At 42.2% G+C, this 15,945-nt stretch overlaps 1 protein-coding gene across 6 annotated transcripts in view; it reads right to left on the reverse strand.

Moving 5' to 3' along the window:
* The window catches only part of Ctnna2 (catenin alpha 2), a 1,144,108-nt gene that overhangs the window by 800,967 nt on the left and 327,196 nt on the right, over positions 1-15,945 (reverse strand). For all 6 annotated transcript variants that reach the window (XM_042273493.2, XM_042273492.2, XM_076566967.1 and 3 more), the window contains one exon: positions 6,382-6,548. In XM_042273493.2, the coding sequence (XP_042129427.1) occupies positions 6,382-6,548 (167 nt within the window). The remainder of the gene's footprint in view (positions 1-6,381; positions 6,549-15,945) is intronic.

Here is a 15,945-nt window from a genome sequence, read left to right on the forward strand (position 1 = left end):
GTTTTAGAAAAATAAATCAACGATCTTTCAGATACTTAGTGAATTATTTATGGAACAACATAACCAGGAGTTTCTGATGAGAGGCCAAATCCCTCTCAGTTCCTGTAAGTTACTAGGTAGGGAGAAGAATTCCTATCTGGAAAGGATGAACATCAACAAATTTTGGCACAGGGCCTAAAAGTAATGTGTAATGCTTGAGGTAAAATAGCCATTAGCAGGTAACACTGCAGGGGGGTTGTGGGTATTCTTCAGTTCTGAGCCAACAGAAAAATGGAATGACTTCTTGACTCTGATGAAAAAAACACCTGTTGTGGCTCCAATGGGAGTTGTTCTCCTACAGGCTCCAGAGTTGGCACATTTGCTTCCCAGTTAATGATGGTGCTTTGGAAGGTGGTGGGACCTTTAGGAGGTGGGGCCTCATTGGTGGAAATGGTCACTAGGGAGTGGGCATGAGGTTTTATAGCCTATCCCTAGTTCCTAACAACCCCATATTTCCTGTTCCATGATGTGAGGTCAAGAGACCCAATGGCAGCTGCACACACTTGTTAATCATGGAGTCAACTGCAGCTGTATCTTCCCCTCCGTGATGGACTGTATACCCTCAAACTGTGAGCCAAAATAAGCCTTTCCTCCCTCAAGTGACTGCTTGCCAGTTACTCGGTCACATCATCATCATCATCAACAACAACAACAAGAGCAAGAAATACAGAACCTGACAGTCTTTTATCTGTGTTGTATTACTATGTGCTAAAGAGACTTGCTTATTTGGGGGAAAAAAAGTGAAAAAGATGCAGACTGATAGTTTCTAACCCACTGCATTAACACATGCACAAACACTGCTGTTGTGTTGTGGGTTTGTTTGTTCAGTTGTTTTTTTTTCTTTTTATATTGTTTGAGAACTCCATACATGCATACAGTGTACTTTATCAAGTCTGCCCACCCTTTCCTTCCTCTCCTCTCCCCCATAACCCTAATCCTTTCCATTTAATGTGGTCTTTGTTAAAACCCAGAGTCCACTTAGTGTGCATGGGTGTAGGATAATCTATTGGAAGGTTGCATCCATCAAGGAAACTGATGCTTTCCTCTGGAAGCCACTGATTGCAAGATCTCCTCAGCAGGTGGTGAGACTTTATTTTCTCTGCCCCCCCCCCATATCCCTGTGCGGGGATTTTGGCTAGTTGATCTTGTACATACACTTTTGTGTTTAAATTTGTTTTGAGTCTTTGAGAATCTCATACATATTTAACATAATTTTATCATATCTTTATCATATTTACACTCCACTCCTGCCTCTACCTCCTCCCAGACATTCCTCACTATGGAACCCTCTCCTATCTTCATGGCCTCTGGTTTTAAGCCACTTAGTCTAACTAGTGCTGCTTGTATGTGCATGAGTCTGGAGCCATGCACTGGAACATGGGCAATCTACCAGGATCCCCATCTGAAGAAAGTTGGCTTTCTCTCCCCCAGCAGTCATTAGCTAGCATCTCTTTATATTTTTAATCTTAAGTTTACAAAATAAATAGATGTTTGCAATATCTCAAGAGTCTATGCTTTTTTTATTTAAGAAAAAATTATTAATTTTACACACCGACCACAGATTCCCCCTCTCATCCCTTCTCCAGCTCCCCCCAACACACCCTCCATCCCTTCCTCCAAAAGGGTAGAGGATCCCATGGGCAGTCAGCAAAGTTGAGGCAGGACCAAGCCCCTCCCCCCTGCATCAAGGCTGAGCAAGGCATCCCACCATGGCTCCTAAAAGCCTGTTCATGTACCAGGGATAGATCTTGATCCCACTGCCAGGGGCTCCTCAAACAGACCAAGCTACACAACTGTCTCCTGTATGCACAGGGCCTAGTGCAGTCCCATGCAGGCTCCACAGCTGTTGGTTTATAGTTTGTAAGCCCCCACAATCTTGGTTCATTTGTCTCTGTAGATTTCCCCATTATGATCTTGACTCCCTTTGCTCCCTTTTCCCTCTCTTTGACTAGACTCCTGGAGACTGGTGCTTGGCCATGAATCTTTGCATCTGCTTCCATCAGTTACTGGATGAAGGCTCTATGATGACAGTTAGGGTATTTACCAATCTGATTACCAGGGTAAGCCAGTTCAGATACCTTCTCCACTATTGTTAGTAGTCTAAGCTGGGGTCATCCTTGTGGATTCCCGGGAATTTTCCTAGCACCAGAGGCTATGCTTTTTACTAGCAAAATATGAAGGAAACACACACACACACACACACACACACACACACACACACACACACACACACACACACACACACCATGCTTATTTATAAAGATTTTTGTCCATATGTGCCAGCTTTTCCATGGGGGTTTGACTTGAGAGGGTAGTTCCATGCAATGACACCAGGCCTGATCTGAACTCAAGGTGGGACACGGCCCCCACCCTTGTACTAGCCCTAGATACTGCAGTTCTCTGTATATCCACAAGATGGAGACATTCCACTTTCTCTGTTACTGTGGTTTGAGAACAAATGCATTATCTAGTCCATGGTCATTTTTAATTTTACTACTGACAGTCTGACAGACCTGCTTAACGTTGCTGGGTTGACCTTTGCATGATTTTGTGCTAAATCCTTTTCTTAACTTCCTTCACTGCTATGTGGAGGACAGAACACAACTGACTTTACAATTGGCTGGAGAGGTGTCAGTCAACAGCAGTGGCCAAAAGAGCTGGAGGGAGAGAGGGAGAGAGGAGAGAGGGAAAGAAGGGTGGGGGGTCTGGAGTTGTAGATAGTGTCACAGACTTGGGTTTATTTATTTAATTGTATTTCTTTATTTATCTTTTTATTTAGAGATAGAGTCTCCTGCATCCCAGGCTGGCCCCGAGCTTTAGATTTATCTGACCTTGAACTTCTGATCCTAATGCTTTCCTAAGAGCTGTGTCCCATGCCAGTTTTATGTGGTGCTAGAGAGTAAACCCAGAGCATTCTGTACACTAGGTAAACACTCTGTCAACTGAACCTCAGGCCCAATACATAGGCACGGAGATACTGATTGCTGGAGCAGTTATAGACTCCAGAGGGAAACCCATTAATTGACATATTCTTATTCTAGTATAATTTCTAACTGCTTTCCACACATCTAATCTTATAGCCACAGGTAAGTTTAACTCTTATCTTAATCAAAGAAAGTTCTTTTTCAACAGACAGAGAACATTACGGAGATGGACCACTGGGCAAAATGCAGAGAGTAAGTGACTGTGGGTTGCTCAGCACCAATTGCTGCAGCTGCAGTCTCTATACCTAAGTTTCAGGGAAGATAAAGGGAAATTTAGGAGACTAAGAGACAGGATACTGCAGGGTATTTCCAGAAAGAGGAGATTGGAAAAGTCAGAGGACCAGGTAAGGATGTCTGCTTAGTGTCAAATAGGGAAGTGGTACCCTTGAAATCACAAAAATATGGTTGTCTCAATGAGACCTGCATATTTCAAAAGATAGTGCCCTTAGATGTAGAGATTCATTAGATTGTGGCTGTTACAGGAGAATTGGTCTTCTCCAAGGACAAGCACCCTGATAGGTTATCCAATCCCAAGTGATCAGCGTATGTGCATGTGTATATAAACATGTACATATAAAAATGTGCATATAAATGACACTAAATGAACATAGTAGGTTATCTGCTGTCTATCTTTCTACCTATCCACACAAACAAGTGTGTGTGTGTGTGTGTGTGTGTGTGTGTGTGTGTGTGTGTGTGTGTAACAAAAATAATTGAAGAAAAGGCCATAAATTTAAAAAGTGGGGGTCAAGAGAGGATTTGGAAGGTATAGAGGGAAGGGTAAAAATAATGTAAAGACAGTACTCATGTATCAAACATCATGAAATTTCCAGGCAAATGGATGGAACTAGAAAATATCATCCTGAGTGAGGTAACCAAGCTCAGAAGGACAAACATGGTATATACCCATTCATAAGTGGATACTAGAAGTAAAGCAAAGGATAACTAGACAACAATCCACAACTCCAGAGAAGCTAGCTAACAAGGAATATCCAAAGAGGGATACATAAATCACCCTGGGAAGGGGAAATAGATGAAATCTTCATTAGTGAACTGGGGGAGAGAGGTGGGCAATGGAGGGTAGGGCATGGGGGATGAGAACATAAGGTAATGGGATGGTCAAGCTGGAACAGGGATGGAATAGGAAAGCAATGAGATACCATGATATGGAGAGATATCACAGGGATAGAGAGAAACCTGGTGCTAGGGAATTTGCCAGGAATCCCCAAGGATGACCGCAGCTTGGACTATTAGAAATAGTAGACAGGGTGCCTGAACTGAACTGGCTTGCCCCAGTGATCAGATCAGTGAATACCCTAACTGTCATCAAAAAACTTTTCTCCAATGACTGATGGAGGCAGATGCAGAGATCCACAGCCTAACACCAGGCAGAGCTTCAAGAGTCCAGTAGGAGAGAGAGAGGAGGGATTCTATGAGCAAGTACATCAGGATCATGATCAGGAAACTTGCGGAGATGACTAAACTAAACTAGAGGGAACTCATGAAAGTTGGATCAATTGCTGTGGAGCCTGCATGGGACTGGACTAGGCCCTCTGCATGGGGAGGCAATTGTGTAGCATGATCTGCTTGGGGGGACCGCTGGTGGTAGATTTAGAATCCATCCCTGGTGCATGGGGGGAGGGGTTGGGAGCCCACTACCTATGATGGGACACCTCTTGCAGCCTTGAGGCAGGGGAAGGGCTTGGACTTGCCTCTGCTGGATGTGCCTCCCCATGGGAGGCCTTGCCTTTTGTGGGGGGAGGGGGATGAGTTGGGAGGAGGCTGGGGGTGAGAGGAGGGAAGAGGGAGATCTTTGATTGGTGTGTAAAATAAATGAAAACATTTTCTTAATAAAAAAATAATCAAATTTTCAAAATATAAACAGCATGTTTCTCATGTGGGCTGCCCACCATCATGTCCCCAAGAGATGGGGAACAGCATTGCTTACAGTGAAAATGGGGTACATCATTAATATATTTTGTTTCAGTCCCATTGACCCACTGTTGAGAAAGACTTCTGTCAGAACTGTATTTTCCTTAATGTTGCCTTTGAACTCTGAGTCATGTGTAAGGTAAAGATCATAAAGCCTTTTCTCCACCACAGTTCAGTACAAAGTATTAGTATTATAAAAGGTTCATCTAACAGACAAGGGGCTGGAGGACTGGCAGCCAGTGCTGCATCTTACAAAGGCTCCAGGGACATCACCATGCATGGTCAGGCAGCATTTATGTTGGGCACCAAACAGATAGCAAGCTGAATGCACACACTTGGATTAAACCATGTTAGTTAGAATCCAGTGGCCAAACAGCTCATCTTAACATTGTATTGTTGCCCTAACTTTCTTTTCTTGAAAAGCTAGTTCTTTCTTGAATTGTATACCCCATGCAGTTTGCAACAGCCTTTCATAGCATTTGAGGGTCTATTCTTTGAGAAAAATTCAACAACCTGCCCCCAAGCACATTGTTTTGTGTCCCTTGGCTTCTCGGGGACCTGAGAAAACATGAAATATTTCACCCTATTTTAGGGTTGAAAATCACAGATTTCAAAGAGAAAACCAGAATTCAAGATTTTGGGGAAAAAAATTTGAGGAGTTTGTGCATAAACTGAGAGTCTTGGGCCTTATGCTGGGATCTAATCTAGTAAATTCTATACATGATTTCTTGACAGGTAACACTTAGAACTTAAATATTATGATGTCTTGATCGGCTCCAATTAAACAAGTCTGACACAGGTGAGGTGAGATGACCTCTTATTACTCACCTCCTGTATCACTTTGCCCCATCACAACTTGTTCTCTTCATTGCCAAATACTAGAAGACCCTAACAGAAGTAGGGAGGGCCAGGATGAGCTAGTATTTTCCAATTATGAAGCCCAGCCTGCCATCATATGGTTCCTGGGGAAACCCTGTGCTTTGCACCTTATCAACTAAAGACTGGGAGAAAAATCCAGGGTTTGTGACAGTTGTCAGGGACTTCGGAGTCTCTGGAAAGAGATATGAACTGGGCACTGTTTTATCACCAGACTACAATAGGTTCAGATATATATATATATATATATTAATATATATATTAACATGTACACAAATGCATAAGCATATACCAGGCTCTTTCATTTTATGTACACTATGCCACGTACTCCACAAAGCAACAAATACAAGCTCTATGCTTAGAGGCAGGGAGATGACTCAGACGAAATTTAGCTTTTTGAATGCTCTATAGGTTATAAATGAGCTATTAGAAAAATTTGGTGCTATACTAGGAAGCGAGTTTAATCAGGCGATCCACGAGCAGTGGAGCATGTCTAATCCTTCCCAGCTGTTCCCCCACCCAGAGGTTCTCATGAGGCCTATATACGTACAATTTTCAGATGAGATAAAAGTCTCATGACATCTGCCATATCAGCCAGGATTAGCAAGCGTGTCACAGCTGATAGCAGTGCCCGTGCTGCCCGCACCATGGTGCCACGCTTGACCGAAGAGCAAGGGTCATCAGCAAACTCGGAGGAGGCGATCCGCATTGTCTCACCTGCAAGACAAACACAGAGAGCCAGGTGGGTTGTGAGGATGCTGAGAGCACAGTGAACTTAGGGATTTGTGGGTAGCCAATGCTGACCTCCAATACTGACCTAACTGCAAAGCTGGCATTTCTGAAATGCCAGTATCATACCAGAGCTGGTGGACAAAGGAAGGTATTATTTCATACTACAGTGCAAAATCATGCTTTTAACACCAATAAAAAAGTCATTTAAGACATTTGATCTGACAGCTGGGATTAAATTACCCTAAGCTTAACTCTTTTATCTCTTCATTTCCTTGGAGCCAAAGCCTATTCCTAGGCAACTAGTTCAGGCAACTGACATCCAGATTTCGAAGTCAGCTGCTTTGTAGGTTGCTTTCTGCTACTGCAATAAACACCATGACCATAAGCAACTTGGGGAAGGAAGGGATTTCTTTCACTTATATTTCCAGGACATAATCCATCATTCACAAAGATTAGGGCAGGAAACTCAAGCACAAACCAAATCAGAAACCATGAAAGAGGAACACGGCTTACTGGCTTATGTTCTCACTCATACTACACTAGCTGTTTTATATAGCCTAGAACTATTGGTGTAGGGATGGTACAACTCACAGTTGGGCCAGACTACCCCACATTAATCATCAGTTATGAAGATCTCTCACAGACATGTCCACAGGCCAATCTGGTAGAGACAGCTCTTCAATTAAGGTTCACTCACCCTACGTGCCTCCAGGTTATGTTAAGTTGACAATAAACAGTATCCAGGGCAGCCATCCATGGAGAACTGACTCTTAAAACAATGAACTTTTTTTTAAAGACGACTTTTATGAGGCTAAGAGAGCCGAAATTTTGGAAGAGAGCTGAAATTCTAGGCTAGGTAAGCCTGCATAGCAAGATCATCTCAAAAAAAAAAAAAAGTGAAATAGAAAGAATATACTCATAAAAAACTAATCTTTTAACTGGGCTAACAAGAAAAAAATGAGTATACAGAAACCCAAGATCCATGCTTCCAACCTTCTCTGGAAGCTTCCTCTTTAATGTGGAGAACATTTAGAAAACGTGTCTGCATTTGACACTTGCTACATTCTGAAATGGGCTTTGGAATTTACACAGTATCTAGGAATATCTATCCCATCCTAAGGAGCTTGCTGTGGGATGTTCTGTATGTCAAATTGCTCTGATTGGTCAATAAATAAAACATTGATTGGCCAGTAGCCAGGCAGGAAGTAGGTGGGAAAAGGAGAGAGGAGAATTCTGGGAAGCGGAAGGCTGAGGCAGAGAGACACTGCCAGCTGCCGCCATGACCAGCAGCATGTGAAGACACCGGTAAGCCACCAGCCACGTGGCAAGGTATAGATTTATGGAAATGGATTAATTTAAGATATAAGAACAGTTAGCAAGAAGCCTGCCACGGCCATACAGTTTGTAAGCAATGTAAGTCTCTATGTTTACTTGGTCGGGTCTGAGCGGCTGTGGGACTGAAGGGTGACAAAGATTTGTCCTGACTGTGGGCAAGGCAGGAAAACTCTAGCTACAGGAGCTCACTCTCTCAGAGGAAAGCAGGCTTTTAAACACATAGCAGAGTCCAGTAATGATGTGTCAGATGCATGAGCAAGAATGAAGGTGATGGAGAGAAAGTAATGACTTCCTCATTTAGTACAAGAGTGTGTTATGAGGGAGGGAAGCCTTCTTTCCTGAGCTGTGACAAAAAAGGGCCCTCCCACTGAGGGACAAAGATGTACACTGTTCGGAACTGAGACTGAGGCTGAAGATTGGGAACTGTGGAGGCATTGAAGGGTATGCAGGAAGGGAGCTGTGACACCACACCACACAAGAGATTTCCACTGCACCACTGTCAGAGAGAAAATGACTCGAATAGCTCCTTAGTTTTGGAAGATATATTAGCCATATGATGTAAACTTGAGTTGGAGGGGAATGGTTATGACCAGGAAAGATACCCCAGGTAACAGGACAAAGGCAGTCAGAGTAAGAGGAGTAAGGAAGGTATAAATGGAGCCACATGAAGAGGAGGAAGAAGTGTGACAGAGGTCTTTGAAATAACGGCCAGTAAATTTTGTAAAGAGAAGTTGGAGCTGATGATGACCAACGAAGATAGAGGAGTCAGGTATACATGTGCTTAGAGGGATGCAAGAGGTGGACAACAAAGGGTGTGATTAGCTATGGTAAGCCTGATACTGTACCGGAGATGAACACCCAATGGGGGAAAAGGGCTGGTAGGAAGCATAAACAAAGCTTTGTATAGTAAAGCATCCAAGATATAGAAGACCTTCAATAAACATGAGAAATGCAGTTGATAGAACCAACTGTTTGATTGGTAATGAAACAGTTTATTAAATGGTGTAATAGAAATGATTATGGTTCTCTTCTTCAGCAAAATCCAACCAATTTATATCAAACCAATGATAGTTTGAGTATGTCCATTCTGTCATTTGTGCTAAGACACAAGGGGAAAGAAACCAATAATTTTATAGGCAGGTCAAAATAGCCTGCAATTCTCTTAATTGGAAGTATAGCTCATTCATCCTTCATAGCAGTCTGATTTTCTATTGAGAGTGGGCATGCAGGAAATGTGGGCATGTAGGAAAATGTATTATATCATTGGGCCCTTGAAAGACTCTATATCACCTAAAAAAGTCCATTTTCCTACTTGTCTGCTTAGACTTTATGCACAACCCGTGATGTACAACAAGAACTTGGGAGAAACTTAAAATTTCATTTTTGTGTCAGTACAATGGTGAACTGCTAAGACACACAATCCTTGGAAGTATAATATAAATTTCAATTAGAAGTGGCAATTTTTTTTTTATTTTTTTTATTTAATCATTTTTTATTTATTTTACAATACTATTCAGTTCTACATAATAGCCACAGATTCCCTTGTTCTCTCCCTTCCTGCCCCCCTCCCCTTCCCCCCAGCACACCTCCCATTCCCACCTCCTCCAGATCAAGGTCTCCCCCGAGGACTGGGATCGACCTGATAGACTCAGTCCAGGCAGGTCCAGTCCCCTCCTCCCAGATTGAGCCAAGCGTCCCTGCATAAGTCCCAGGTTTCAAACAGCTAACTCATGCAACGAGCCCAGGACCTGGTACCTAGATGCCTCCCAAACAGATCAAGCCAATCGACTGTCTCACCTATTCAGAGGGCCTGATCCAGTTGGGGGCCCCTCAGAGAGGCTGCAATTATTAAATGCTTATTAAGTACACATGTCCCATGCTTCACACACACACACACACACACACACACACACACACACACACACACACACAGACAGATAGACAGACAGACAGACAGAGACACAGAAACACAGAGACAGAGACAGACATATGAAATTTCTTTTTTGGCCACCCTAAGTGAAAGTCATTGCAAAATACATATGTATAAGGGAGAAGAAAACCAACTTATATTCACTCTTTTCAATGTAGTAGGAAAGACCACTATACCCCAATGCAAATCCAAAGAGGATGACCATATAGAAAGCTAGCTAACTTTGTCTAAATTATCAGTGGGAAGCTACTCGCTGTGGAATAGACTTTATTATTCATAGAAAAGTAAGAATTCTCTCTCTCTCTTTTTCTCTCTCACTCTCTCTATTACACACACACACACACACACAGAGAGAGAGAGAGAGAGAGAGAGAGAGAGAGAGAGAGAGAGAGAGAGAGAGAGAGAGAGAGAGAGAGAGAGAGAGAGCTAGGGAGCTACTTGGATGATTCTAATTTCTACAGGTTAAACTGGTGTGAGCGCTACCTTGGGTAAGAGGAGACCACTAGGATAGGTTTATTCACAGGACAGATGACCTCCAAATGACAATTTAGTTCATCTCCTCTCAGCACATGCAGGGGGAGTGTAGTTAAACAAATTAGGTTTTCCAGTTCAGATATTCAAACAGTGGATCAGGGCAACCTTGTAACACTAGTCCACGAATGTGCTGGCTACCGGGTGACCAATTGTGTGTCAAAGCCGATGGGTGACAGGGTATCAGAATAGAGTTCCAGTCAATCAACCTGAGGCCCACACAGGCACTATTGGTAAGGCAGGATGTCAGGGAGGACAGAGAGGGCTGTAAAGCCTCATAGGAAGGATTCAGAACTAACACATAAAAACAAACTCATAAGCCAGGTGGTGGTGGTGCACGCCTTTAATCCCAGCACTCGGGAGGCAGAGGCAGGCAGATCTCCATAGTTCAAGGCCAGTCTGGGCTACCAAGTGAGTTCCAGGAAAGGCGCAAAGCTACACAGAGAAACCCTGTCTCGAAAAACCAAAAAAAAAAAAAAAAAACACCTCACAATGAGCAAAGCTGGAACTTTTTCCATCTCCCCACAAAGGCTGACTAAAATGTACAGTGGCATTCCAGAGTGTCTGAAATCAACTTCTGGCTTATTATAATACTAACTGTACGGATTAAATGTGCACAGGGTGGAGAAAATGACTAGTGTGAGAAAACAGGGAGCGAGCCATAAAGGTCTAGGAGAAGGCCCAGACTCCAGCGTATGCCTGCCTGTAAAGGAAGGTGGGAGGGAAGCCTGCCATCCAGAAAGGTTCAGGGCCACAAGGAGCCCTGGAGCCAAAACTGGTAGACAGAAGACAAAAAAAAAAAAAAAAAAAAAAAAAAAAAAAAAAGGAAGAAAGAAAGAAAAGAAAAGAAAAAAAATACTAACTGTACACCCCTAGAAGGGGATTTAAGACAAAGGGTTGAGACTGTAGTTTAACTAATGATTATTTGTACAGCATGCACAAGGTCCTGGTGTTGATTTCCAGCACTGCTAAATAAATACTTCTGATGTCAAGATGGCTCAGTGGGTAGAGGAGTTTGTCATGAAACCTGATGATCTGAGTTGGATTGCCCATGGTGGAAGGAACCAATTCCTGAAAGACATCCTCTGACCTCCCCGTGTTTGCTGTGGCACATGTACATGCACCTACTCCAAAGCACTAAGTAAATAAATTAAAATATAATAGGATACTAACGGAGCATATGACCCACAAGGTTACTCACTGTAAAAGACAGAGTACGAGTGAGAAGACCTATGCTATAACTATGAGCTAAGAAAGCTAAAGTCACATAAAAGTCCTAACTTTCAGTGCAGCCTAGCCCTCAAGATGGTCAAGTATGTCCCTGCTCTGGACTGCTCCCCCTTGAAAGACGGTCTATTCTTCATAGACTGCCCCTGCTTCTCTGTTAACTGTGGGTCTCTTTTCAAGTCCATGTGCAGAAGCACAAGAACCCGGAAGCTCCCCTGAGACGCCCTACAAATCCCAGTCTTAGTCACTGTTACAGGCAGTGAAGAGTCTGATGGATGCTCAGTAGAGACGACAGAGAAAAGAAAGGAGGAGTAAAAAGAGACCGATACAGATAAAGAAAGAGAGGGAGTGGTGAAAACAGACAGAAGAAAAACAGAAGCAGATGGAGAAAGAAGAAAGGGGAAGGACAGAGGGATGGTTAGAAGGAGGGAGGGAGAGTGAAGAGAGAGAGAGAGAGAGAGAGAGAGAGAGAGAGAGAGAGAGAGAGAGAGAGAGAGAGAGAGAGAGAGAGAACACTCTCAAATGAGAAAATGTAAGTTTGCAAATGTGAATCTCAGGCTAAGTTCTAAGAGTACTCTGAGATAAACAGCAGGTAATTTCATTCAGTTTAAATTAAAAACTAAAAGCCCATTCTGAGCAGATACAAATAATCTCACGTTGTTAAAGATTCCGAAGGAAGGCCACTGTGAAGTCAGTGATAACACTAATGTGTCTTATATCCCTGTAGCATTAGGATTACTGGGACAAAACGGAAATCTATATTACAAAATGATAGGCAAGTTTATCACTATAAAATTAGCTATTTTCCCAGGGAACTGCTTTTTTATAAGACTGAAAGAATCAGCTGGGAAATGGCAGTGTTTAGGCTAGCAGATGGGCACTGGAGAGAAGAAAACAGGGATTTCCTGGTTGTGTGTGTGTGTGTGTGTGTGTGTGTGTGTGTGTCTAAATATTCAATCTCAGTTACTTGACTATAGATCTAACTGGAGCCATACTGCCTTGTGAAGTCTCTGATCTTCTGAAGATCCCATCACCTGCTGGAAAGACAAGTAGCTGAAAGACAAGTAGCATGAGTGATGGGTTAGAAGCAGCCAGTCACGTGTAGTTCTTTCCCATGGAAGATTATGACAGGAGCATCTATCTAAAACCTCCACATATTTTAACTCATGGATTACAGGTGAAAAGCCTTCACCTATATGTACAGCCCTGTGTATGTATGTGTGTAAATTACAAGGTGGAATCTGCATATGCGAGAAAACAATCAAACATTTGTCTTTCTGAGTTTGAAACACCAAAAATAATAGTTTACTTTCTAGATCTGAGGACACCTGTGATATAAAAACAGAAAGGAAGCCAGGAAGGAAGAGGACTACAGAAGGGGGCCAAGAAGGAAGAAGAAATAGAGGAGGGCACCAGGAAGTGAGGGGGAGGAAAATCAAGTGAAGTACATTAGTTTGAAAATGCCATAATTGTGTCTAATAACCTGTACAATAATTTAAAAATTAAAAACCGATTTGAAAAAAGAGAATAGAAGTTTAAAATCAGTAAGATCCAGGTTCTCACTCAAATGTTGTTAAATACATGAGCTCAGTGCTCATGAGATCGTGATGTTTATATCCCTCAACTGCAAAGTGAGGGTGAAAATAATGTTAATTCCCTCACAGAGTGTTAGTAGGGTTATTAAAGATGGTATACTCAAGACTCTGACGTAAGCATGTGCCTATAATGGGCTGCTATGGTTTGAATGGACCATGTCTGCCATGGGCTCATGTGCTTGAAGGGTTGGTGCACAGCTGGAGGTCCTATTTTGGAAGCTTGTGAAACCTTTAGAAGGTAGAGCCTGCATGGATGAAGTGGGTCACAAGGGGGCAGGCCTTGAGGCTTTACAGCCTGGCCTCACTTCCTGATCATACTGTCTCCTGACTGCAACTGCAATGTGGCCACAGAGCTTCCTGCTCCTGTGTCCTTGCCTTACTGCCTGCTGCCACGTCTTCCCTGACATGATGGACTGTATCTCTTTGGAACCACAAGACAACATAAACCTTTTTTTTCTCTTAGGTTGCTGTTGATGGCTCATTTTTTTTTTTCACAGCAATATAAAGGTAACCAATATTGATGGCATGGTTATTATTATTATTATTATGATTAATGCAATTTCTAACTCCATTGTTCGATTTTCTCAATACATTAAAAGTAGTTGAAATACTGGTTACAGACTAGGAAGCATATTTTTGGATGGTCTAGGTTCTTGTGCTTCTTGCTCAAAAGCAAGAAAATATCTGTCATTCTCCATGTTCTGGTAGATGGTTCCATACCTGTGTACATACAGGCAGCAGTAAATTGACTTGGAGAGTATTACTTTAAAGGTACTAAGTTAAAGGAAAGCAAAAGAGTTGGGAAGGAAAAGTGGGTGGGGGATGGGAAGGAATTGGAGAGGAGGGAATTAGGTAGATTTGGTCAAAATATACCTTATGCATGTATGAATATGATATACATTCATATATGGTGAAAGTATTTTTTGTTATAAGTCAGGATATATGTTTAAATGTTACTAGGCTTGAAAATAAAAGATGCTTACTTTGGAACTCAAACTACCCTGGAGGCATCAGGCTTTGTATGCACAACCGAGCATAATCTTGAGGTAATGTGCACTAATATTGAACAATGAACCAGAGTGATAATGCACAGAATGGGTAGGTACTAAATCAAAATCCAAAATGGCCCAAGAACACAGCTCATTATTTGGAGCGTGGTCTGCATGTAAAGAAGCACTTTTTAAATATTTGATCTCTGAAGTACTAAAAAACTGTGAAGTGAGGCTCAGAAAGTACAAGACAATGGGATGGACAACACAAATGGTTGCCAGCCTGCCGCACTAAAGGTTTAACTCAGAGTTTCTTTGTCTCCTCTTAGCAGTGGCATCCAAGGGTCTTACTCCCTAAATTCACACCAATGAAATGGAAATGAAGAAAAACTCAAGCTGCAGAGTAAACACTGCAAAACAACTAAAATAACAGCCCACAATGAACCAGGAAGCCAAGGGGAGTGAGACATTCCAATGACCTTCATATGCTTGATGTGGTGACATGCATTGAAACTATTTTCATTACTACGTACACAGGTGGGCTATATGAGGACTGAAAACAAGACAATTCAAAGGAACCAAACATAACATCCATAGTTCTAACTTAAGACCAATCACCAGGGGACATCTGATGAACTGCCTTCTGGAAAGTTCTTTAAATCTGTATTTTTGCCAACAATTAAACTGTTTGATCATATCATGACCCTTTGTCTAACTGCATAAAATATTGACAGTTAATAAAGTTTTTTCTCCTTTTTCCAACACAGAACTCCTAAATAAAGTAAGAAAAAAAGGAACAAAAGTCTCCATCTCCCATCGTCTTAACTCTATCTGTCAGTGTTTCTTTCTGTCTGTCTCATCCATCTCTCAGCTGTTGTTTCCTGAGAAAGACTTTCCTGCATCTCAGATTGATGTAGGATTTGCTGCTGAGCAAAGGATGACTTTTTGAATGCTACATCCTCCTTTCCCCTTTCTAAGCACTGAGAATACAGGTGGGGTTGTCCTCCGGGGAGCTATTAGTTCCCTTTACATGATACACTATGAATCAAGTTTTACACATATTCTCTTTAAGGTACAACTCTCTAAGACTATTGAAAAATGAGTACTCTTTAGCCGTGCAACAATCACAAACAATGTTGCTTTTGCAGAATAAAATAAGAAATAAGATTATACAGTTAAGTACTTCACTACCAGTTTCTGTAAGCCTTGGCCAATTCAGCCATTTGAACTACATATTAGCATAGAGGAAAATATCTTCACTTGCGATAAAGCAAACTGAGATGAGTAAATGGCCAAGGTGGAGAAAAATACAGAATTGTGAGGTTTCCCTAGTGGGATCTTACCACCTGATACCTGCCCTGCATCCTGTCTGGGGGTGGGTGGGGTCAATTCTCATTTCACAGGAAACATCCTGAGTTGGTTGATGATTTGAGAGGATCCATGGAGGAGCCATTGATTTAGCTGAGGACCTCTGAGTTAAGCAAATGCAAGGATATCTTGGTGAGAGGGTTCCATGAGTGGGAGCTGCTGCTGCCAGAAGGCTCATGATTTCTTCTGTTTTACAGACCCATTAGTTCCTGAGTATATAGACTTCATGACTCTTTCCATCTTAGGATCATTTGCATTTGTCTCAGTACGATAACATGGTTATAAGTGGTTCTCTCTCTTTCCAATTATAAGAAATATTGTTCTTTTAAGAGGTCAAGATGTTCCAAGTTCTATTCAGAAAGTTTTAGCTGTACCAGTGCATGAATGCTGGGGAAATTCTGGTGGGG

Source organism: Peromyscus maniculatus, chromosome 3 (genome assembly GCF_049852395.1).
Source record: "Peromyscus maniculatus bairdii isolate BWxNUB_F1_BW_parent chromosome 3, HU_Pman_BW_mat_3.1, whole genome shotgun sequence".
Taxonomy (NCBI): domain Eukaryota; kingdom Metazoa; phylum Chordata; class Mammalia; order Rodentia; family Cricetidae; genus Peromyscus; species Peromyscus maniculatus.